The following is a 25,549-nucleotide window of genomic DNA, read 5'->3' as shown; positions in this document are numbered from 1 at the left end:
CACATATTAGTGAATTTAACGACGCTTTGCACGGTCAAAACAAAAGATGAAAAAAGATTATGGGCCAATCTTAAACATTATGGGCCGGGTCATTGTATTAGATCACTAAAGGGGCAAACCCAAAATATTGAGACATTAAATCCAGAAGAAGAAAGATGGCGGTAATGGAGAGATTGAAAATGTTCGTAGTACAAGAGCCTGTAGTGGCTGCTTCATGTCTAATCGCTGGTTTTGGTATTTTCCTTCTCAAATCTGTTACTTAATTTTGCTCTTCGATTTAGAAGAAGAATCTCAATTATCTGCTTAATTTAGCTAATGAATCCTCAACTTTAGTTAAATTGATTGTCCTTCTTAATTGTCTGACTGAATTACTTTTTATTCACTGCTATGGAAAATAAAATTCTTCTATTGATCCTTAAAGGAATTGTGGTTTTTGCAGTTGTTGTTCTCAATAGAAGCGTGACTTAACTCACTCGGTTGAGTCTCGTAATATTACTTTAAGAATTAAAATTCATCCATTAAGCTCAATTATTAATAAGTATAATAGTGTTCCCTCGTTCATTTTTACTTGTCACTTTTGACATAGACAATAATTTTTTTCCAAATCATTTTCCAAGACATCATTTAATAAGGGATAGTTTAGTAAATACCTATAACAATCTTTCCTATTTGTTTTACCCTTCGGGATGGCCCAGTGGTTTGGGCTTGGGATTTTCATGTTGGAGGTCTCAAGTTCGAAACCCCTTGCCAGCGAAAGCAGGGGGTTTGCCTTCTGGGTCGAGCTCGTCGCACTGGGCTTGTCTAGTGCGGGTTACCTCTCATATGTGGTTTGTGAGCTATTGCATAGGAGCGGGGGTTTTTACCCTGTGCGCACCCAAAGGGTAGCGGGTTTCCCTTGTCATAAAAAAAATAATTATTTTCTTAATAGATATGTCAAGTCAAACAGTGACAAGTAAAAATGAATTGAGGGAATAATATCTTAATTTTAAAATTACATAATTACTATTCCCTCCATTTCAATTTACGTGCCAAGTTTTGATCTGGTATGGAGTTTGAGGAAGAGGAGTTGTTTTGGAACTAATGGGTGTGCCAAGTCGTATATTTGTGTACCTAATAAGACTTTTTAAACATACCCCTTGTGGGATTTCAGTGGGTATGTAGTTGTAGTATAAAAGTATATCATTAAAGAAAAATGGGAAGTTCAAGTTAAATTGTTTCCAAATTTAGAAAGCTGTCTAAAACGGAAATGCTGCCAGGTAAACTGGAATGGACGGGGTTAGTAAAATTGTAACTTTATACTTCTTTTTTCAATATAATTGAATTTTAGTCACATTGCAACTTAAGACTATTTTATGTGTGATGTGAAATGTCATTAAAATAAGTTGATAATCAAAATATAATGGAATGTAGGTATTGCTAATTTATTCTTTTAGTTTTGCTCTGGAAGTTCTAGTTTATGTTCAATATTTAACTAAGCACATCAAATTTAAGTTCGAATTTAGACTTATAATTTGTTTAGATGAATTGCGCTCGGCTTGTCTCTAGTCTAATTGTATTGTTAACAAAGAGCAATTGAAGGCTTAGGCTTCACTTGGTTGAGCTCGACTTTATTCAGTATTGAGTATGAGTCTAGAGAGGCATGAACATTAAAATGTATGCCTTGATCTATCTTAGTTATTAACAGTGTACATTTTCTTCTTTTTAGCATCTAATTTATACGTATAAGTGTAATTGTACAAAAAAATGATAAGACACTCACAGAGAAGACCAATTATAGATCAAGAGGTTCTCTGCATGTGTTATGACAGCAAAGGGATTTGGGGGGACGGGGTGGGGAGGGAAGCAGTAGTTACTTGAATTATCTTGTCTCATATTTATCGAATTTGAATGACTTCCCAGTTCATGATAGAAAGGATTCATCGAGTAAACATTTTGCATCAAGTGCAATGGATGCGTTAATATCGGTTTTGTTAAGGCTGGATTTGATCTTACCAAATCTGGCTGACCAGTGGGTTTAAAAGCCAGTATTACTATGACAATAAATTGGACAAGCACATATCTGCAACTATTAAGTTTCTCCTTTCACTCGTCTCCTCTTTCACAGGGATATTGACACAAAATAGACTCCAGATTTTTCTCTCTTTGATAGCCTCGGTCTTGTTAGTGTTAGTAGGGCTTAGTTGATTATTTTCCTGTGTGGCACATGCTATTAGGTCAAGGCGTCAAGCCTTAAATGGAAAGCTTTGGAGAGTTCTGATTCATTGCTTTGTAACATACGTGACTCATTTTTTTCTTTATCGGCCTTGGATTTCTTTAGATTCCTTGTCCATATAAGTTTGTGGTTTCTACTAATTAACCCTTGCTCCATTGACTTACTACATATAAAATTTGTATTCGGAAGATTTATCACTCAGTGGATAGCCACCCGATACCTGTGTTGATGGAGGTAGCAGGTACCTGGTGGAATTAGTCTATAGGTGCACGCAAGCTGGTCCAGATACCACAATTATAAAAAAGATACATTGCTTTGTGTCTCTAATTAATATCTTGGTTTACACCACCCTGTTATCCATTCCCAGGTAGGCAATGCATATGACCCTGTCGCATTGGAGACTAACATGCTTAGTGATTGGTTGATAATGACCTATTCAAATTGGTCAATATAGGCATGATAGAATGGATGAACGGGTGAAACATTTTAAATGTTTTTTGAAAAATAGAATGGGTGAAACGTAATTCGGTATTGTAGAGTGCAACTTAGTTATTGTCTTTGAGATCCACTTAAGAGCTATCTTTTCCACCTGCTGTTTGCTTTGACTTTGTGAAATAATTGGTCTTATATTTCTTGTATTGCCCACTTTCAGGCCTTTTCCTTCCTGCATTTGTTAGGCCAATGCTTGATTCCTTTGAATCATCAAAGCAAGTCCCTCTACCTGCTCCAAGTGATGTGAGTAAACTATGCCTACTAGTTCAAGTGCCTGTTTTTCCCCCTTTTCCCCAGTTTGCTTGTCATTTTCAGCTGGCTAGATATGGTTTCTGGTTTATGTCCCTCTTCGTTAGGCATGATGGTTGTAATATTGTATGCAGTACGCCAATTTCTAACAGGTTTGCTATTCTATATACTATAACTACCGATGGTCTCCAAAAATCACCTCTTTAGTAGTTTTAATTCTGGCTTTCAATGTCCTTCATTTTACAGTTTTCTCTTTGTGCCACTCTAAATTTAAAAAATCGAATTGTGAACTATTAGGACTGGTAGGTTTTGTTTGTCAATCAACCAATTCCCACAATTTCTGCATCGCCTCAATTTGTCCTACTGGCTAGTGTAGCTAGCTGCATTAAACACTTGAAAGACTATGAAATGAAACATGCACAATCTATTTAGCGTTGTGTCTGGAACTATAAAGATACCTTAGCTGCCCGAAGAAGACGAGGTGTCTACTCTGTACTTGAACATACTCTTCCCTTCCCATGTTTTGCAGGTGGTTACTGGTATAACTGGGAAGAAACAAGGGTAACCTCCCGGTCAGGTTTTCGCATTAAAAAGCCTATTGTACTCTTATTTACACCCCTTTTTTTGTTCATTGTGATCAGAAAACAAAATAAGATCTTCATTTGTGTGTAACTATTAATGATTTTGTATTGAAGCTGTTTGAATTCAGAAATTGCCTTCATTTTATTAGCCAGTAAATGCAATGTAACAGGCTTTTCATCATTTTAATTGCTTTGGATTTAGATCTCTGAATTTGGTTCATGCAAATACATTCTCCTCTTTTGCATTAACAACAATACCTAGTGTAATCTCACAAGTGGAATATAGGGAAGGTAGGATGTACACAAACCCTACTTCTATATTCGTGGGGTAGAGACTAGAGAGGTTATTTCTAGTAGACCCTCGGCTCAAAAGAAGTGTAATCAAAGCAAGAGTCTTGAAAGGAAAATAACGACAGCTAAATAGCAAGATGAACAAAGCAAATGAAGCAACATGTCGAAATTGAAGAAAAAGATACTATGTGAATACTAACTAATACTACCAAGGAAAAGATGTGAAGAGGAGACCACCCCATGTCTGATGTCTCTCCAACATAAAAGTACTATAACACTCGGCTACCTACACTTAACTATCTATTGTCTTTTTACTCTAATACTCCATCTCTTGACATTCATTATTTCAACTTTAACTTCGAAATATTGTTTGCAGATCTACTATCATTTCAACTTCAACTCGAAATATTATTTGCAAATTGCTTCACACCATAAAGACTTTTGAAGAGTCATCTTAAAGAAAGGATAAAACTAACAATATCCTTAGCTATTTTAAGATAACAGTAGTAACACGAGAGAAAGAATCCAAAATAGTCACAAAATCATTATAACCCTATAAAGAAAGAGTAGGGGCAGGCCCCCATACATCGAAGTGAACTAACTCCAATAGTACACTACAATGACTCTCATTATAGGAATATTAATTACTTTAGAATATGCTTAGCCCTCTTACATACATAAGATTGTAACTCAGACACACCTGATTCAAAAACCTTGAAACTAAAACTCACATCTTTGACGCATGAAGATGCCCTAATCTACAATGTCATAACTCGACTTCATTATAAGAAGAAGCATTCAACGTCAATTTGACCCATCATTTCAACTTCAAACCAGGAATACATAACTTCTATTCCTTTTCCAAATAAAATTCATGTCCAAACATAATTACAAATTAATAACCTTTCTTAACAAGGATTTCTACTTTCCAGTAGTATTAGACCAACCACAGCCAACTATTCTCCATTAAGATTAAATTGACTGCTGGTGTTGAAAGCTATAAGATGAACAATTCTTTGACTTGTTGCTCTTCCATGGTATGGCCTTCTTGAAACCCTCATATATATTTGCCTGTAATTTTATCAATAAGAATGAAGTTAAACTAAAAACAAAGACAAATAATTCTACACATGTCCTCGCGATTATGCTAATTTGGAATAAAGCTACTGAATTCGATCAAATTCATAACCTAAACTCTAGTTTGGCCCTACTAGTTTAATGCACATCTAACTGCTCCAACATTACTATTTATATCGGCATAAGTATCAATTAACTATGCGCACCAACATCTAGACAATTGCACATTAATTCTAATTATATTAATATCGACTATATAAATCTTCACTTACTTGAATGTGACACAAGTTCCCAAAATATCATAAATCAAACAGGCCCATGCCCTTTCCTTTATGGATAGCAAATTGATCACACCCTATAGGTGAGGGCAACACCTACATTTCCACCATATTTATGCTTTTAATTGCCTAACATAGTTATATTTATGTGTTATGTTTAGCATTTTATATCTAGAAGTGTAAGTAGATTGACTGTCTTCTTCATTACAACTGCCCCTATTACTATGTTGTCTTGTCCCATGTGCTTAAATTTATGAAACAAAGTGAAATTTGTTGAAAGTTTGATCAGTTAGGTCATAGATACATGATTGTTTCATTTATGTAGTAATCTTCGACAGGACATGGAATTTAAGAAAGAAAAGAGGATTCTTAATAATTAGGAGTCGTTTGGTTGGAGGTATAACTTATAATAATCTTAGGGATATAATGCGGGACTATTTTATTCTGTGTTTGGTTGGAGGTATTAGACAGTCCTGAGATTATTTATCATAAAATGAACATTTTAAATTTGAGTTGTTTCTAGATACTTAAAGATAATATTCTTTTTTCGTAACAAACTAAAAATAAAATAAAATGTGTCACATAAATTGAACAGAGTGACGGAACAAATTTATGGATCAAACTGACCCATCAAAACTTTTAGTTTAAAAAAGCGTAACCTAGCATATGCTATTTGAAGACTATAAATTAAGAGTACGCAATTAATTAAAAGTTTGTAACAAGAAGTCAAGAACTTATAGTTACACACCTTTTTTTCTGTATAACGATAGTGTCCCACTCTCATGATGCACACGTCGATTATTTCATCAAGTATCCGCTACCTTTCACTATTAGTATTGGATAATTTTATTTATCAAGTCTTAGGCTGAGATGAGGAGAAATTATTTATCTTTGTTTTCTTCTTTTAATTTCTATTGCGATTCAAGCTTTGGGGTGTGTTTGGTACGAAAGAAAATGTTTTCCTGAAAAAAAGTGAATTAACTTATTTTTTCATATTTGATTGGTGAGTAGAAAGTGTTTTTTGGAAAATATTTTTTAATGTTTGGTTAGTGAATGAAAAACATTTTCCAAAAATTATCTTTTATTTTTGGCTTAAACTAAAAACTAATTTTTACAAAAATAATTTCTGACCCAAAAATTAACTTTGATAATTGATTTAGGACCCAACCCTAACACCCAAATTAGAACACGATCCCGACGACCGGTCCCTTGGTATAATTAACACTCAAGGGTCTCTAAAGTTCACACTCATTTCATTAATTAACACTCAAGGGTCTCTAAAGTTCACACTCATTTCATTTAAAAATTAGATCAAACCCTTAAGTGCTAATTATACCAACTTCGTCCATTAATCACTTAATCATATTGTGTTTAAGTTATATATATTATAAGTAAAAAAATAATTGAGATGATTCGGTCATTCATACAATAATTGCAAATAATTCTATTTTATAATCATTAATTGGAAACATTATAAATAGGGTAATTTGCTTGCTCATAAGTTAAACTACACTAATATAACAAAAATACTTACTTTACGTTTTATCCCAATTTATGATGTACTATTTAATTTGTATGAAAAAGAATGATATATTTTTATTTTTACATATAAATTAATTTAAATTTTATGTATTATTAATGAGATGATGTATAAATCACACAAATACCTAAATCACATATTTTAAAAGTCAAATAACATCGATAAGAACAAATTGTCCTAGCTTTAGAGATGAACATACCAATAGATAGATGCAGCAAATGAGCGGGTTGAATGTAAGTTTGATATATCAAATAGGTTTAATTTATTAATAGATGAGTTATTGACCTGTCCAAAAGTTACTGAAATTGGCAAAAAAGTAAGTCAAAACTTTAACACATCTTACTAAATTTTAATTACTCAATTTGTTTTCTTTAATATTCTTTTAATACTTTATTAATACTTTATTATTTTTTTCTTACTATAATGATATATAATATATCAAATAAAAAGTATTTTAACAAAGATTTTTCATTGATCAATTTGAGTTTGATATGAACCCAAATTTAATAGATTGGATAAACGGGTCGATCAATAATCAGTCCAAACTATAAATTGAGCAGATTATGATCTTATGGACTAATTTTATTTTCTCTACAAATGTGGAAAATAAACATACTAAAGATGAAAACAAATTTTAAAGAAACGTCTTTCTTAAAATGATAATTGAGAATTCTGATTCTTCCCTCCCTCAATTCTTACCAATTTCTTTATATCTATCTTAGTAAATTTCATAGTCAATTGAAGTGCATCATATAAATTAATTTCCAAAAAAGGAACTAACAATTAGGATAGTAATAATTTCAATTTTAAACGGTCTAGAAAGTGATAAAGACTATTTTCTATCCAACAAAATATAAATTAGAAGGGTTATTTTTTCTTTAGCATTAATATTAATATAAAAGAAAAACATAAGTTAAATTTATTCTTTTACTTTTATATACCTACGTTTACCCTCCATTATACTATCGACTAAAATATATTCCAATTATTATACTATCAAACTAAATATACCATATTGGTAAAGCTAAGCTATAAGTGAAAAGGATCAAATTTACCTTCTTCCTCTTCAATTTAAAATCTCCAATCAAATAATGACTGAGAGGGTGTTTGGATAGGCTTAAAAGTTGATCAAACGTATTTTTAAGTTAATTTTTAACTTATGAGAGTGTTTGACAAATACTAACTTAAAATAATTCAAAAAATGACTTAAAATAAATTAGAAAATGTTTGACAAAGTTAAAAATAACTTACAATAAATTTTAATGACTTAAAATAAATTAAAAATCAAAAGTAGCCCTCCCCTACTTTTTATTTAAGTCAGTCTAAACGAACTCTGTTAACTATCAAGAGTGAAGTTAATTTTTAAAAGTTTGTTAGAGATGGGGTAAATTTAATTGAATAATATAACGATAGAGATATATTTAACCCGATAATATAACGAAGGATAAATACAAAACTTACCCACATCATGTTGGACTTAGTAGCATAGAGATTAGAAGAGCTTCCATTTCTTCTAAAACTTCCCATTCTTGCACTGCAACTTTTACCTGTAGAATCCATTGAAGATAAAAACACAGAAGAATTATTACTACCAATCTTACGTTTAACATTCCGCTGCCACCAATTTCCCTTTTTCACAAATTGCTCTGTTTCTGGTGTTTTACTGATATTTTTCAAGAATCGAAATGAAGAAGATGAAATCTTGTTATTATTATTATAATAAGGTCCATCAAGAACAGTGGTGGGTGATGGTGTGTTTATTAAGTAAAGTCTTGGTGGTGGCTCTAAGGATTTTGGTTTGTTGATTGGTAGATTAATGGTGTTTGGTTTTCCTGGTTCTTTTTCCCATTGAAAAGGAACAGAGGCGGCTATGGTGTGATGAACAGGGGAAGTAATATTTGGTATTTCTTTTTTAGGAGAAAACAGAGGAAATTTCGGTATAATCGGTTCTGGCTTCGACTTTGGGTCGGATGCTTCCATGAGGCCTTTGTTTGTGGTGGAGAAAGAGGGAATGTAGTACAAGAGACAATTGGTGGGTAGTAAGGAGAAGGTTTACATCTATTTTTGGGTGTTTTTATATAATTTGTGAAAGTGGGTTGTGCTGTAGTGGCGAGACTGGTTCCTCTTAATTAGAGATTTCAAGTTTAAGTTGTGGGTATTAATTTTTTGTTTGGAGCGTCACCCTAGTGTGATATTCAAATTTAGTAAGGACTTCAATATGAGCTCCGGACATAGAGTAGACAACCAAAATATATATATCATTTGTGAGGTTTTAAAATAAATATTGTTTTAGCTCATTTCACTGAGAAAAACATAGTAAATGTAACAAACTCTTTTTTGATCAATTCTTACTTGTACTTAATTATTTTAGCATATGAACTTAGAGAAAGTCAATTGAAGGATTTGTATTTGGTGGTTAAGGAGAAGGTTTACATCTATTTTTGGGCGTGTCTTATAGTTTATTGAGTTTTAAAATAAGTATTGTTTTAGCTTATTTTATGTTCATGAAATAAATAATAAATATAAGATATTCTCTTTTTGATTACTTTACTAGTTTAGTATAATAAAAATATTTTTTTATTCATACTTATTTATTTTAGCATATGAAGACTCAAGAGAAAGATAATTTTTTCCTTTTATGTTTTACCGTTAGTATTAATTACTCATTCCAAAATAATTTTTAAGTTTATTAAGATTACGTATCAATTAATATAGATATTATGGTAAAATATGAATAAAAAATAATTAAGTATACAAAATTTATTGAAGATAAATAAAAGTGAACAAATGAATTAAGTAACAATTTAATTTTAAAATATTTATTTTAATCTTAATGAAATGATTTATAGCCACACAAAGTTCTATCATTCATTTTAGACCACAAATTTTAAAAATCTTCCTTTCTTTTATAAACTTCTTGTTGAGTCAAACTACCTCACATAAAATGAGACGGAGGGAGTATTATCTTCGTCTTAAATTTTTAAACCATACTTATTTTAGGACAAAAGAAAGGATAAGGGATAGTAAGGAAAAAGACAAAAGACACCAACATTGGATGTGGTATATATAGTGGTGTGATTGTTCTATCCTTAATTACAAGATTTGGATTCGACTTTTGGGTATGATTTTTTTTAAATTGTGAGCGTCATTTTTGAATGGACCCTATAGTGTACGATTCACATTTAGTTAGAAATCCAACATAGGTTTCGAACACCGACCACATTTAGTTAGATATTCAATATATGTTTCGAACATCGAGGTGAAAAAAAAATAAAGAAAAAGACAAATGACTTTGAGAATTATTACATGGGCAGGCATGTGTTTGACTTTGGAATTATGAAATGATGATAGGGATAAGTTCTCTCCTGTTAAATCCAATCAACTTTTTAATGTGGAAGAAATAAAACAACATAAGTAGTAATTATTACTAAGATAGTTGCTTAGTGCGTGTTTAATTAAATTTATAAGTGTCGGTCAAATTAATTTATAAAGATTTTTTTATTATTTGGTAACAAAATGATGTTACTAAGAGGATGATTGATTAAGTCACTAACTTATAACACATTTGATTTATTAAAACTTATTTAATAATAAATTAACATTATTAACAGAATGTTTGACTAAGTTTATAATACGTTGGCCGAATAAATTTATTAATACATCTTCATTTATTAAAAAATATTCAATAATGAAATTAGATTACTAAGAGAATGTTTGATTAAGTTTATAAGTTAGTCAAATTAATTTATAAATACCTCTTGATTTATATGAAAATATTCAATAATGAAATCAGATTACTAAGAGAATGTTTAACTAAGTTTATAAGCTAATCAAATTAACTTATAAACACATCTTGATTCATCTAAAAATGTTTGATAATGAAATTAGATTAAGATAATTATTAAGAAGAGGTTTGACTAACTTTATAATTTAGTGAAACTACTAACTTATAAACACTTCTTGATTTATCTAGGTGTTTGATAATAAAATCAGTCATGAGTTAGTTAACCTAGATTCATAATTTATGACTTATAAGTAATTTTGAATTGAACAAAGCATTTAATTATAATTCTATACTTAGCATCTCTTATGATCTCCAAAATTGTCACGATCCAGACCGTCTTGATTGGCACCTACACTAACCCTCCGATGGGAGAACCATAACTACTAACTAACTAACAATTTAAAGCTACGGAAGCAAGTTTAAATAGCTAAATAAGGAAGTTCCCATAAACTTCAAACAAAAGATCTAACAACTAAACTAAACAAATGCGGAAGAAATAACTTAGAATTTGAAAATCAATGTACCAAAACTCTAACAAGATTCATAAGTCTAAACAAGAAAATCGTCTAAAGAACTAGTCTAAGTCTGAATAGGATGGACTAAACAAAAAGAGAACTCAAGGCTGCCCGGAAGAACTGACTCACCCTTGAATTCGAATCGGCGATCACTGATCTTCTAAGTAAGGTCTGTTAGTAGCTGCTTGAAGATGCCCTGTACTCAACAAAAATAAGAGCAAGTGCATTATTAGTACACAACCACAATGTACTGGTAGGATCACGCGGCTATCCCACTAAGTGCAACATAAGCAAGTCAAGACAACATTATAATCACATGCATTTATATATCAACATATACAATATTATCAACATTTACGAACAACAAACAACTTCATCTTTTATTTCAAATCATTCACTACAAGAAAAATGTGGATTACATGGGGATTTTCCTAGGGATTACATATGAAAATTTGCAAAAAAACCAAGTTTCCTGTGAATTTTCCTACCAAAAAAAATCTGATGGTGAAACTTTCCTAGGTAATTATTTCCTGCGAATTTTAAAATCCCCAACTAATTTACCTAGGGATTTATATTTCGCAGGTAAATTACTTGGGAATTTTCTTACAAAAAAATATACCAATTTTTTTTTGTAAAAATTAATAAAGTAGAATTTTCTGGACAATATTAATTAATAATTAGTATCTCCTAATTAATTATTTTGTTCTTGAACCCCATACACAGGCACATACTTAATTGCACTAACATATTCCTAAGTCCACTCTACTTTATTGCACAAACTTAATCCTAGCCCACTACCCAATGCCCAACCTACATGTAATTACTCTATTCTATCAATGCTCTAACTAATAGCATTATAAATGCTAAAGATCATGCGTCTTCCACCGATGTGGTAAAAAGTACCACTAGCATTACACTAAGCTTTGTTGTTTTTCTTCAATTTGATTAATTTTTAAAGTTAAATTTAATTAAATTAATTGAGTATTAAAAATACAATTTAGATATTCATTACACAAAAAGTACTACAAAGTCATCTCATATTAATATGAGATAAAAATATATCTTAAAATGTTGAGTAAAGTTCATGTGATTTAGCTTTTCAAAAATAAAGCATGACAACTATTTGTATATTAAAATAAATCACTACCACCCAACATATCATGAAAATTTTATACTTACAATTTCTATGAGATAATATATATAACGAAGCATATTAAATGTAGACAAATTTTACATTATGCATACAAAGTTCTTATAAATAAATAATTGAAAATATAAATATATTTATAAATTTAATGTTCAAGGAAGTTGTAAATCAATAATTGATTGTATATCTTATTAGGAAATTTGGTATTTATAATTTTAGTTTATCTTTTAATAGTTATATTTTAATATACTTAATTTTATATTTGGATATAATATCATTTAATAACTTACTATAGAGATTTTTTATTTTATTTTTAATGCTAGTAAAAATATAATATACAAGTAAAAATTATTTATTTTTCTTTTCATATAATTCTATCAACAAGGGGTACTTAAACTTTTATGATAGTTATTTTTCTGTTGGATAAATGACTATCCATATAAATTTAATTATTTCTATCTTTCAAATAAAAAAACAAAATAAAAAATGGTATCATTGGTTTTTAGTGAGATGAAATGTTAATTATATATAAGTTCAAAAGATTTATCTTAAAATTTATGGTAATGTTCCAACACCGAATTAATTTGACAAAATGATGGTTACTTTTCTATTGGATAAACAACTATCCATATAATTTTAAATTTTTGTATCTTTCAAATCAAAAAACAAAATAAAATGGTATCATTGATTTTTAGCGAGATAAAATATTAATTATATAAAATATTCATACTAAAATTTATGGTAATGTTCCAACACCGTATTAGATTGATAAATATTTATGATAATTATTTTTCTATTGGATAAATAACTAGCCATCTAATTTTAATTCTTTGTTTCTTTCAAATAAAAAATTAACAAATAATAACATTGATGTTTAGTGAGATTAAATATTAATTATATATGAGTTAAAAATATTCATCCTAAAATTTATGATAATGTTCCAACACCTTATTAAATTGATATTATTGCATAATAATTTATTAAACCTAAAAATAGAATAATTATTTAAAAATAAATTTCATTCTAGTGATCATTTGTCCCTTTTATATAATTATATTTTTTTAAATTTTGGTAAATATATTTTTAAGAAAATATTCCCCGAGGACTCCTAATTTTCAAAAATCTTTAGATTTCAATAAAAAAAATTCCAATTAAATTATATAAAAATATTCAAGTTTGCATATTTCCAAGTAAATCCCACAAAAAATCTCAAATCAAATTTACAACAATAGAATCCCCAAGTAATTCTTCAAGTAAGAAAATTCCTAAGTAAATCCCCAACAAAATTCACAGAACATGAATCCCCAGGTAATACCACATATATTTCTAGATAAATTTTCAAGTAATTATTTGCAAATAAATTTATCTAGGAATTTTCTTGCTATAAGATAAAAAGAAATCCTTTTCTTTATTACTTGCAAATTTACCTATGAAAATAATACTTACAAATTATTTGCCGCAAATGATTCTCTAGGTAATAATTTTGCGAAAATGGCACCAAATTTACCCACCAATTTTTCTTAGGTAAAAAAGATTATAATTTAGGAATTCCATATTTCCGGATGAAAATTCATAGGAAGTTTCTACAGAAATAATCCCCAAGTAAAATTTGCAGGTAATTTACAGTTTTCTAGTAGTGATTGGTCCTCTCATGGAACCCAAACCCAAACAGTTAGCATACCGAAACGTGGTATCCGATCCCATAATTATGCCGGAACGTGGCAACCGATCCCATAGTTATGCCGGAACCTTGCAATCGATCCAAGTTAGTTATGTCGGAACGTGGCAACCGATCCATTCAACACACCATACTCACAATCATAAGTATATCCTTAAGATCATACAATTAAGTCATAATTTCATGGTAACCATCATTCATCTATCTCATTTACAACGAGTGTGATCAGTAATGCAACATTCATATACATACATGTATCATAATGAAGCAAGAACAAACATACATCACACAATCATAGAATCACAATTATCACCTACCTCGAAACAAGCTTGAAACCTTAAGAAACTTGATCCTTTCTTTTCGGATTCGTTCCGCTTCTTCTTGGTCTACAAACAATCATAATAACACGGGAATCAATAAACAACACTAATTACCCGAATTACTAACAATTCTATGAACCCTAAATCAAACCCATGATCCTAATTATCCAAATTAGGGTTGTTTTCACCATAGAATCTATAACAAAACCCTCCCCCATCAATATTCACCCATTCTATTACGTACTACGGATCAAAAAATAGATTCGGGGAGTGAAAAACTTACCTTTAGCCTCAAGAATGGTGAAAAATGAATAGGAGTCGCCTGGGTTTTTTTCCTTAGCTCTAAAAGTCAAAAAATGCCAAATAAGGTCATTTAGGGGTTTATTAACGACCCTAAGTCGCGTCGAGACCGCCACAACGGTCGTCACCCTGCTGTAGAGGCCCCGCTAGAGCGGCAAAACCCAGCGCCAAAGCAGGTTACGCGAGACGGTGAGCTAATCAAAGAATTCCAAAATATCCATTTCATAACACACCTTTAACCCATAACGCTCAGAAATACCCTTTTACGCTAAGATCGATTCCGGGAGTTCTACTCGCCCGAATTCAATTCCGTGAAGTCGTACGGATTCCTTAACGAGTTATCTAACTACTCATGAGATCAAAATAAATGATTCACCCGATTGTTACCAGATTTACCTACACCTCAAAGACTCCAATTTCGTCCAAATCTGAACAAGGTTGGGAAAATCCAAATACTACGGAGAAAAAAAATTCGGCCCCAAATTTCCCCCTATTGGCTTTTCTATAACGATAGAAACACGTCGTTACAATAAATACCAATATACCCATCTTTCGTCCCCGAGTGACTAAACTTAGTAAAAAAATAGGCTAAGAAAAGAATGAAGTAGTACTTGAATCGATGAACAATTGGGGATACTTGTCTCGCATGTCCCTCTCGGTTTCCCAAGTAGCATCCTCAACTGGACGATGATTCCATTGAACTTTCACGGACTTAATCTCCTTGGTCCTCAACTTATGCACATCACGATCAAGAATTGCAATCGGTTCCTCCTCATATTGGAGGTCCTTGTCTAACACAATTGAGTTTCACTTAATGATATAATCTCCGTCACCATGATACCTCTTCAACATGGACACATGAAATACCGGATGAACTCCCGATAAATTAGGAGGTAAAACCAATCTATACGCTACCGGTCCCACACATTCAAGAATCTCAAATTGACCAATGTATCACAGACTTAGCTTTTCTTTCTTACCAAATCTCATCACCCCTTTCATGGGTGATACCTTAAGAAGAACATTCTCACCGATTTGAAATGCTATGTCTTTTACCTTATGATCTGCATACTTCTTCTATCTACTCTGGGCTGCTAAAAACTTAGCTTGAATACTCCTCACCTTATCTTGAGCATCCTTCACTAAATCAACCCCCAAAGGTTTCATATCTCTAGCCTCAAACCATCCTATGAGTGATCTACATCCCCTCCCATTTAATGCCTCAAATGGTGCCATATCAATACTGGAGTGATAACTATTATTATAGGAGAACTCACACAAAGGTATGAATTTATCTCAATGCCCTCCAAAAACAAGCACACATGTCCTCAACATATCTTCTAATATGAATAGTCCTTTCCGACTGCCCGTCTGTCTGTGGATGAAAGGTTGTACTAAAAGTGAGTTGTGTGTCCAATTCATCATGCAATTTCCTCCTAAACTTGGTTGTGAATTAGGTACCACGGTCTGAGATTATAGAGAGGGGCACCCCATGCAACCTCACTATCTCTTTCACATAAACCTTAGCCAATTGTTCAACATTATAATCTATTCTTACCGGAATGAAATGGGCCGATTTAGTCAATCTATCGACCACTACCCAAATATAATCAAACTTCCCCAAAGTTTTGGGAAGACCAACCACAAAATCCATGGCTATCATTTCCCACTTCCATTCCGGAATTGGCATTCTTTGAAGTAAACCTACAGGATTTTGATGTTCATATTTCACTTGTTGACAATTTTGACACTTCGCTACAAACTCCGCTATGTCTTTCTTCATGCCCAGCCACCAATAAATTTGCTTCAAATCTCAATACATCTTGGTCACACACGGATGAATAGAATATCGCGAACCATGAGACTTCGCCAACAATTTCTCAATCAAGTCATCTACTCTAGGAACACAAATTCTTCGTTTAAAATTGAGCATACCCTCCGCATCAAGAGTGGTCTTTTGTGCCTTACCATTCGCAATCTTCTTTCTAAGCTCCTTCAAATTCTCATCCTCAAATTGTTTGGCCTTGATCTCCTCAATGAATGTGGCCCTCATTTCAATACGAGCTAACACCCAACCTCTTTCTGAGATGCCCAACTGCATGAACTTAGACTCTAAGGTCTGGATTTTCTTAGTCAAAGGTCGTTTGGATACACTCAAGCAAGCTAAACTACCCATACTCACCGCTTTTCGACTCAAAGCGTCTACCACCACATTAGCCTTGTCCGGATGGTATTGAATGGTCACATCATAATCTTTAAGTAACTCCATCCACCTTCATTGTCTCAAATTCAGATCATTTTGAGTGAACACATGCTGCAAACTACGATGATCAGTAAACACTTCACACTTAACGCCATAGAGGTAATGCCGCCATATCTTAAGAGCAAACACTATCGCTGCCAACTTTAAATCATGTGTTGGATAATTCCTCTCATGCACCTTCAATTGACGCGAGACATAAGCTATAACATTCTTATCCTGCATCAACACAGCACCCAAAGCAGAATGTGAAGCATCACAATAAACAATAAAATCCTTACATTCAACTAGTAATGCTAGAATGGGCGTGGTGGTCAAAAGAGTTTTGAGCTTTTGAAATCTATCCTCACATTTTTAGTCCATTCAAATGATATCTCCTTTTTGGTCAAATTAGTCAAGTGAGTGACAATAGAAGCAAAGTTTTTCACAAATCGATGATAATAGCTAGCGAGCCCCCACAAACTCCTAACTTCAGTCACAGAACTTGGTCGAACCCAATTCTTAACCGCCTCAATCTTTTGAGAATCTACCATTAACCCTTCATTTGAAACTACATGCCCCAAAAATGCAACAGAAGTCAACCAAAATTCACACTTAAAAAATTTAGCATATAATATTTGCTTCCTAAGAACACCCAAAACAATACGAAGATGATCGGCATGTTCTTCCTCACATTTCGAATAGACCAAAATATCATCAATAAAGACTATGATGAGAGAATCAAGAAATGGCTTGAACACCCCATTCATTAAACTCATAAAAGTTGTAGGCGCATTGGTCAAACCAAAATACATAACCAAAAACTCATAGTGCCCATAGCAAGTTCTAAACGCCATCTTGGGCACATACTCAGGCCTAATTTTCAATTGATGGTAATCGGATCTTAGATCAATCTTAGAGAAAACTGATACACCTTGCAATTGGTAATAAAATTATCTATTCGAGGCAAGGGGTACTTATTTCGAATAATGACCCTATTCAATTGCTGATAATCTATACACATTCTCATACTACCATCTTTTTTCTTAACAAACAAAATTGGAGCACCCCATGGAAAGCACTAGGACGAATAAATCCCTTATCAAAAAGCTCTTGGATTTGAGCCCTAAACTCCCTTAATTCTGTCTGAGCCATGCGATATGGAGGGATAGAAATGGGACGCGTACCAGACTCTAAATCAATGCAAAAATCTATATCTCTATCTTGAGGCATACCAAGAAAATCATTAGAAAACACTTCACTAAATTCAAACACCACAGGAATAGACTCAATGGATAGAGCCTCAATCTCAACATCCCTAATATGAGCCAAATAAGTGAAACAACCTTGCTCTACCAGTTTACTTGCCCGGATAAATGATATAATCTTAGCTTGCTTAGGCTTGTACACCTTACTCTAATTTTTTCCTTCCCAGAATTTCTAAAGTTACAGACTTAGTATTACAATTAAGCACAACATAATAGGGGGACAACCAGTCATGCCTAAGATTATGTCAAAGTCAGTCATATCCAAAATCACTAAATCATCCTAAGTCTGGAAACCCATAAACAAAATAGGACGAGCACAATAGACATGGGTAACTATGACTGACTCTCCAACTAGAGTAGAAACATGGATAGGGGCATCACGTATATCACAAATCATATCATACTCTGAGGCAAATCGCATAAATACATAAGAATAAGTAGAGCCCGGATCAAATAACACATTAGCTATCCGGTCACAGACAAGAATAGTACATATGATCACCGCGTCAGACGTTTCTGCCTCATTCTTGCCCGAAAAGGCATAACACTGAGCTCTATCATCTTGACGAACCACTTCCCTGCTTGGTTTCACATTACCTCTGCCTGTATTACCATTTCCTCTACCTCCACAGCCTCGTTGATTACCTCCTCGCCCACTTTGTGGATGTCCTCTACCATTATTATCATTCCCCGCAAGTATCACTGCTCTAGACTGTTGCTGCGTGGAATCTAACACACGTGGGTGGGGACAATCTCTTTTCATATGCCCAGGTTCTCCATAGTTGTTACAAGTACGATCAAAAGATGGAATGCCGCCCATCGAAGGCGCGACTCCCTGGCTATCCTGAAAATTATCAGATGGAGTTTTCGAGTAACTACCTGCAGAGGCGGGCATAGCAGACTGAATTGGCTTGGCTGCAAGCGTTGGCCTTCCGGACCCCTTGGAATAAGAACCTTGAAAGTTACCTGAGTTCTTGACCCTTTTTTCCAATGCCTTAGCTTGACCGTCTCGCCTCACCCCCTCCACTTTCTTAACATAGTCTGTTACCTCATTGAAGCTCATCCATGCAGAAGTCATATGAACAGATAATACTTGCAACTCCGAATTTAATCCCTTAATAAATAACTAGATTCTCTCTTCCTTGGTAGTCACCAATTGAGTAGCATATCTAGATAAAGCATGGAACTTGGCCTCATAAGCAGCCACAGCCATACCACCCTGCTCCAAAGCCATGAACTCATCCTTCTTGCAATCCCTCAAAGTCCTAGGCACATACTTCTCTAGAAACAAAGCATGAAATTGGGTCCAAGTAAGTGAAGGTAAAGTAAAAGATCTGCATTCCATATAAGCTCTTCACCACTACTTAGCCTCACCTTAAAGTTGAAAGGACACAAACTTAACCCCATGTTGATGGACAATTCCCAACTTATGAAGCCTCTCATAGCAATCTAAGATAAACTCATAAGCATCCTCATTCTTAGAACCAAAAAACACATGAGGCTTTAGTTTCAAAAACTTAGTCAACATTTCATGCTCATTTCCAATCATAACAGAACCCAACAAAAGATGAAAGAAAGCATCGTTACCTCCAGTCCCACCCACCTTGGGCGCAATGCTAGCAATATGAGGATTAGTAGGAGCTTGAGTTGCTTGAGCAGAAGGAAGCACTCCAGGACCAACCAACCCTTTCAAGAATGACATGATATGTCTAACTAACACAGGGTCTATGAGAGGAACATCAGTAGTCTCAGCATACACATGTTCCTCTTGTCCCACATCCTCAACATTCTCAACATCAACATTCTCCTCTTCAATCTCTTCATGATACGCATGAGGGTTCTCATTCACAAGAGCATTCGCAACAGGAGCTCCATTTCCAGCAGGTGCTACTTTTCCACGGCCTCTACCCCTAGCTCTTCCTCTACCTCTGCCTCGACCACGACCTGTCGCTGCGGATTCCTTAGCTGGAGCATTGATAGAAGCTGCGGGCCTAACGCCGTTGAATCTAGTATTAACCATCTGCGGACAGGAAGAGTGAAGGAGGTTAGATACCAATTTGAATTGCCAGATACCAATTGGAATCAAGTCATAGCATGAAAAGAGACAAGAGAAAACAGAGAGATTTTCTAAAGTCCTATAGCCTCTCGAAGAAAAGTAAAGGCGTCCCCGTACCGTTCCGCGAGACTCTACTAGACTCGTTTTGGTACATCGAGATCATTTATGAAAAGTTGTGACTTTTATGAAAGTTTGTGACCTTTCCAAAGGGTTGCAACTTTTCCAAATAGTTGTAACATTTCCGATAAGACACAATAAATATTTGTTCACACTACCCTTTGTTGTCTATAAATAGAGGGATTTCCTCTCATTTTAAAACAACGAAAATTCTTAACCTCTTCTTCACAATTCAATATTTGTGTACTTTGCTCATATTGAGTAGCTCACTGACACCATTGCTTATGTTACAGATCATGGTATGTATTTTTACAGTCATTAATTTATGCTTATGTTATTAAGGATAAATGATAAGATGTAATAATTTTAATTTTCCTTTACATTATTAATGTTTGTTACTACGTAATCTTTTATGTAAGATAATATAGTGTTTTAGTTTTAATGACTGATAGGTTTTAAGTATTATTTTATAAATTTCATAAAGTTAAATTCCCGCGTGAAGCACAAATAATTTTACTAGTAATATTGTATAAGCAGATGTTAATGTCTTAAGGAAATTTGAAATTAGTAACAAGTATCACCACTCATTTTCATGAGTCACAGTTGAAATCTATTGATTCAATTAATTTTGGACAAGCCATATATATATATATATATATCAAATATCTTAAGCAACAACGAAAGTAAACCAAAAGTATAAGGTATGATAAAACAAACCATAACCCAAAACACATATATAGTCAAGGAGCATTTGATTTGAAATTTTCTTTCACTTGATTTATTCGTACGTACGTTGGAAAACTCACACTTCGAAAGTGATCTGCCCCATAAAATATAACAGCAACTCAACCTCAACTAATATTCCTAAATGGACACTCGAGATTCGTTTAGAATATCCCATAAAAACAAATCAAATATGTAGATTGACTTAAGACCATATTTCAGAATTGTTGGAATAACACCTATCCTGGTCGCCATAATCAAAATTTTATCATGGTCAAACTTTATAATTTGCTTAAAGCTCAAAAATTCAACCTAAGGATCTCTTAACATAATGTTTTGCTATCAAATTCATCACGACTAAAATCATACAACGTAACTATGTGATCCATGTTGAAATTTTGTTTAAATTGAATTAATAATATAAGTTTTTTAAAAATGAAATAGTGTGTCTTTTCATTCTTTAGTTGGTGTCTTTTGAATGAGAGAGATGAGTGTCTTTTCATTCACTAGTTGTTGGTGTCTTTTAAATGAAAGAGTGTGTCTTTTTAATTTTTGGTTACCATCAATTCCATTTAAATTCAATTACTGCAAATTCAAAAACAACTTTTATAGAATACATTTCTTTACATCATTTTTCAAAGAAATCTTTTCTTTTTCAAAAGACCGAATTCTTGTTTTTCAATAAGATTTATTCACTATTTGCTTAGTGCAGAAATTCATTGGCTTGACATATGCACTAAAACTATTTGCATACAATCTCATAGCAATCTAGTGGAGGAGAGAGAACAATTGTTTTAAAAAAAGTACTCCTTTTTAGCACGTGTTTCAAGTCTTCAATTATGTGTTCTTTGTTCATATTATCAAACCTTCGTCTTGGTGTTCTTCTTCGTATAAAGTTGTATCTTTGATATATATTTTCCAACAATCAATTCCCAATTAAACCTAATCAAGTGTACCCTTTACTTAACTAGCTTAACCGTATATATATTACTATTAAAAAAATCAGAATTTATCGACTGACAAATTTTGTAGTCAAACATTAAAACTCCTCGCCAATTTTATTTAGTGATGAATTCTATTAGCTACTAGCAAATTAACGACAAAGTTATTGCTAAGTCCAATTTTTTTTTTAATAACGTATATACTAGATCAAAATAAACTCTTATGCAACGAAAATTAACATTAGCCTAACAACTCCATGATTTAAGCAAATCTGAAATTTAAACCAGAGTACTACATTTAAACAAGGCTAATGCCATAGAATTTGTAACACCCTAGAGAATTTTTCGAACTAAGACTCGAGCCGTCCTTCATGTGGAGTGAGATTTTACCGAGGAATAAAAATTTCTTTGAGTGTTAAGTTAAGGTCCCTAGATGTAGCACATTGAGTTCCAAGAAGAGTTGAATTGGAAATAGTCATTTTTGGAAAGAATTCAAAAATCTGGAAAGTTTGGCTAAGTAGGGGAAAAAGATGAGTTTTTGGTCAACTTTGAACAGTCATAACTCCTATACCAGAATGAGTTACGCGAATTTTCAGTTATGTCTGGAAATCTTTTGGAATGATCTTTCCAACGCCGCTAAGTTTGCTCGATTTCGAGTTCGTATGAGTGAGTTATGACCTTTGGAAGTTGGGTTGTTGGCACAGCCGCACAGGACAGTCCGTCCGGAAATTTTAAGGGTATTTTGGTTTTTTCCCTAACCAATTCTTTTGGTTATTTAAAGGGTCCAAGCTGATTTTTAGATCAGTTTTCCCTTTTTCAAAGTGAGAGTTAGGGTTTTGAGAGAGAAGAGGAGAAGAAGAAGCAAGGTTCGTGGAGATCGTCGTGGATTTCGTCGGGGGTGATCCCTATTAAGGTATGTGAGTTCATAGTGTTGGCTTGGTTCTTTCCCCCACACACCAAACTCATTTTATTTCTGAGAAAATATTGGTTGTGTTGTTGAAGTTTCTTGGGTTGTGATTGTTGAATTCTTGTGGTTGTGTTGTTGAAGTCTCTTGTTGGTTTAGTACATGTTTCCAGTTGTGTTTTTGAGTTGAAATCCACTGTATGTTAAGGGTCTTTATGATTCTAAGTGTTTGCTGCTGGAGCCTTTGAGGTTGAGAGGGTTTAGAGTTGAAAAGAAACAAGGGGAAAAAGTCGGATTTTTGGGGGAAAAGGGTTGGGGTGTCGCGCCATCCAGCGCACCCCAAAAATGGATGCTGAACTTTCCCCTTTGGGCAGAGCACCTAGAAGAACACCCAGCAAGCCCCTCTGAAGTTTGAGGGTTGGCGCCCCGCGCCTCTTAGAGCGCCAAGGACGCCAATCCTTCCCTTTTCCTTTCATTTCCCATTTTTTTTCTTCATACATGTTCGTTGGTAATATACCTATGTTTCATAGTTGTTTTCAACACTCCAAAGTACGTCTAAACGTCAAGAACTCATCCATAACATGTGATCAAACACCTTGAATTCATAATTCCAATTCAAGTGAAGTTAGTTTCCAAGTCAAGTGAAGTTAGAAGTCAAACTTGGAAGTTAAGTAAGTCAAAGCAAGTCTCCAAAGCTTTTCAAGAGTCGTTATTAAATGTTTTACCTTCGTTTTAAGGTTCAAGTTCAAGTCGAGTAAAGAGTATAGAGTTTCAAGTTAAGTATAGAGTTTCAAGTTAAGTCAAGAGATTTCAGTTAAGTCAAGAGTTTCGAGTTAAGTCAAGAGTCAAGAGTTGAGTTCATTTCTCAAAAGTCATTAGGGAACTAAGTATTTCCCAAACAAGTTTATTAATGTTTTCACATTTAAGATGAGAGGAAACTGAGATTTCCAAAAGAGTTTTGAGCAGTTTGAGCACTATCTCTTTTTTAAAAAAAAGATGAGTTTTGCAAAAGAGTTTCTAAAATATGATTAGTATGACAAATCGAGTATATCGTCAATGTTTAAACAGTATGGTCTCTAGATATACCATCAATGTTTAAGCAGTTGAATATCCCGAGTCATCAATGATCATGTTAAAATATGGTTTTGAGATGTTCTTTTTAGAAAGAGTTTTCAAGAGCCTTTGGGCTAAGTTTTGAGTAATTATCTCAACTAAAGAAAGATGTGTTAAAAACACTTATGAGCTAAAGTATATTTTTGGGAGTAGTCTTAAGCACCGAATTGGGGACATTAGTTCATATTAACTCAAATCTACATAAAAATCATGTAGCCAAACATGGGATTTCTCGGGTCATACTTTTTAGATGATCACGAAAGTTAAACTAGCGAATCCACTAAGCAATAGTGTTCTATATGACGGCAAAGTATAGGACAGTTCTGGCAGTGTGGACAAGACGCTATGTCACCACTTAGATTCATAGTGGTGGTTGTCGGTTAGAGAAACTCCCACAGTAGAAATTGCATGGTTCCTCGAGGGGTTCTGCTTAGTATGGATAGGGGTATGGGACTTCATTCATGCATTGCACAAGTAGACTTTGAGAGGAAGCATGGTATTTTCATGATATTATAAATATGATTTTTACGTCATGTTTTAAATAGTTTTACAAGCTTTATATATATTGCATGTGTCTCATTGCTTTATATTGAGTTCAGTTATTCATGAGTCGAACAGAGCCAAGGTAAGTTCTCTTTTGTATCCCTTTCAAGCTTAAGTTGTTGTTTAGCTTTCCAACTCGCATACTCGTACATTGTACTGATGCAGTTGGCCTGCATCATTTTATGATGCAGACGCAGGTACCCAGGATCAGCATTTAGCACGCCGTTGATCCAGCTAAGCACTCCAGAGTCAGTGGTGAGCCTCCTTGCTTTCCGGATGACTCAGTTATTTTATGTTCATAAGTTTTGTTTTGTTAGGATGTTGCGGGGTCTGTCCCAACATCCATCTCAGTGTTATAGAGGCTTCATAGACAGTCAGTCAATTAGTTTTAAGTCTCTCATCTATGTATATATATAAATATCCTATTTTGAGATTCGAGTTGCCTTTGTGGCCATATTTTATAAGTTAAGTTGTTTTGTAATCTTACATTTGCATTGATTATTCTGTTGAGTTAGGTTTCCGCTGAGTTAAGAAAGCCAAGTCAAGGGTTCGCTTGGGGCCAGAAATGGTCGTCAGGCCGGTCCCGCCCAGGATGTAGGCTCGGGGAATGATAGAATTGTACTCTCATCCTTCATTTTGACATCTTATTTAAATTTTGTTCCTAATGAACAATTGTACTATTAAAAAATTGTTATATATTAGATACCTTTTTTTCTTAAATTATAAAATGTGTGTAGTTCATTTGTGATGATGTGGCATATTGATTAATTAAAAGAAGACATGTGGCACTTAGGTCCAAAATAAATCTTTAAAAAGGTGATACATAAACATGACCCCTAACATGGCTTCAACTGACAACTATATCCTTCAACATTGGAAGTGCACAATTAGGCACTTAAATTAGTACAAAATTAAACAAGTAGACGCACGTGTCCTACGTGACATAATACATGAAGAACGCCGCGTAGATCACAAAATTTTCATGTATGATGAATGTGTCTATTTGTTCAATTTTATACAATTTTAAGTGTCTACTCGTGCAATCCTCAAGTTAAATGTCATAGTTGCCAGCTGAATCCAAAAGGAAAAGACATAAATTCACCCTCAAACTTATCTCGAAAAGTCAGTTACACACTTAAATTAATAGTGACCAATTACACACCTCTGCTACTAAATACTGA

General features: G+C 33.4%; 2 protein-coding genes across 2 annotated transcripts; one reads left to right on the top strand and one right to left on the bottom strand.

Annotated features, from left to right (window-relative positions):
- Positions 1-155: 155 nt before the first annotated feature.
- LOC125831730 (uncharacterized) lies at positions 156-3,518 on the top strand. The gene is made up of 3 exons (XM_049510917.1): positions 156-234; positions 2,865-2,947; positions 3,483-3,518. The coding sequence occupies exons 1-3, from the start codon at positions 156-158 to the stop codon at positions 3,516-3,518; spliced, it is 198 nt and encodes a 65-aa protein (XP_049366874.1).
- A 916-nt stretch (positions 3,519-4,434) lies between these two features.
- Positions 4,435-8,713, bottom strand: LOC125831724 (uncharacterized protein At4g00950-like). Its single transcript, XM_049510910.1, has 2 exons — positions 8,182-8,713; positions 4,435-4,896 (listed from the first exon to the last, which is right to left on the bottom strand). Exons 1-2 carry the CDS (start codon positions 8,698-8,700, stop codon positions 4,798-4,800), a joined length of 618 nt encoding a protein of 205 aa, XP_049366867.1. The 5' UTR covers positions 8,701-8,713; the 3' UTR covers positions 4,435-4,797.
- Positions 8,714-25,549: the final 16,836 nt, after the last annotated feature.

The sequence above is a fragment of the Solanum verrucosum genome, unplaced genomic scaffold (assembly GCF_900185275.1).
Source record: "Solanum verrucosum unplaced genomic scaffold, falcon-dt-bn FXZP01000049.1, whole genome shotgun sequence".
NCBI classification, from domain to species: Eukaryota; Viridiplantae; Streptophyta; class Magnoliopsida; order Solanales; family Solanaceae; genus Solanum; species Solanum verrucosum.
This window is presented reverse-complemented; position numbering and strand designations above follow the sequence as displayed.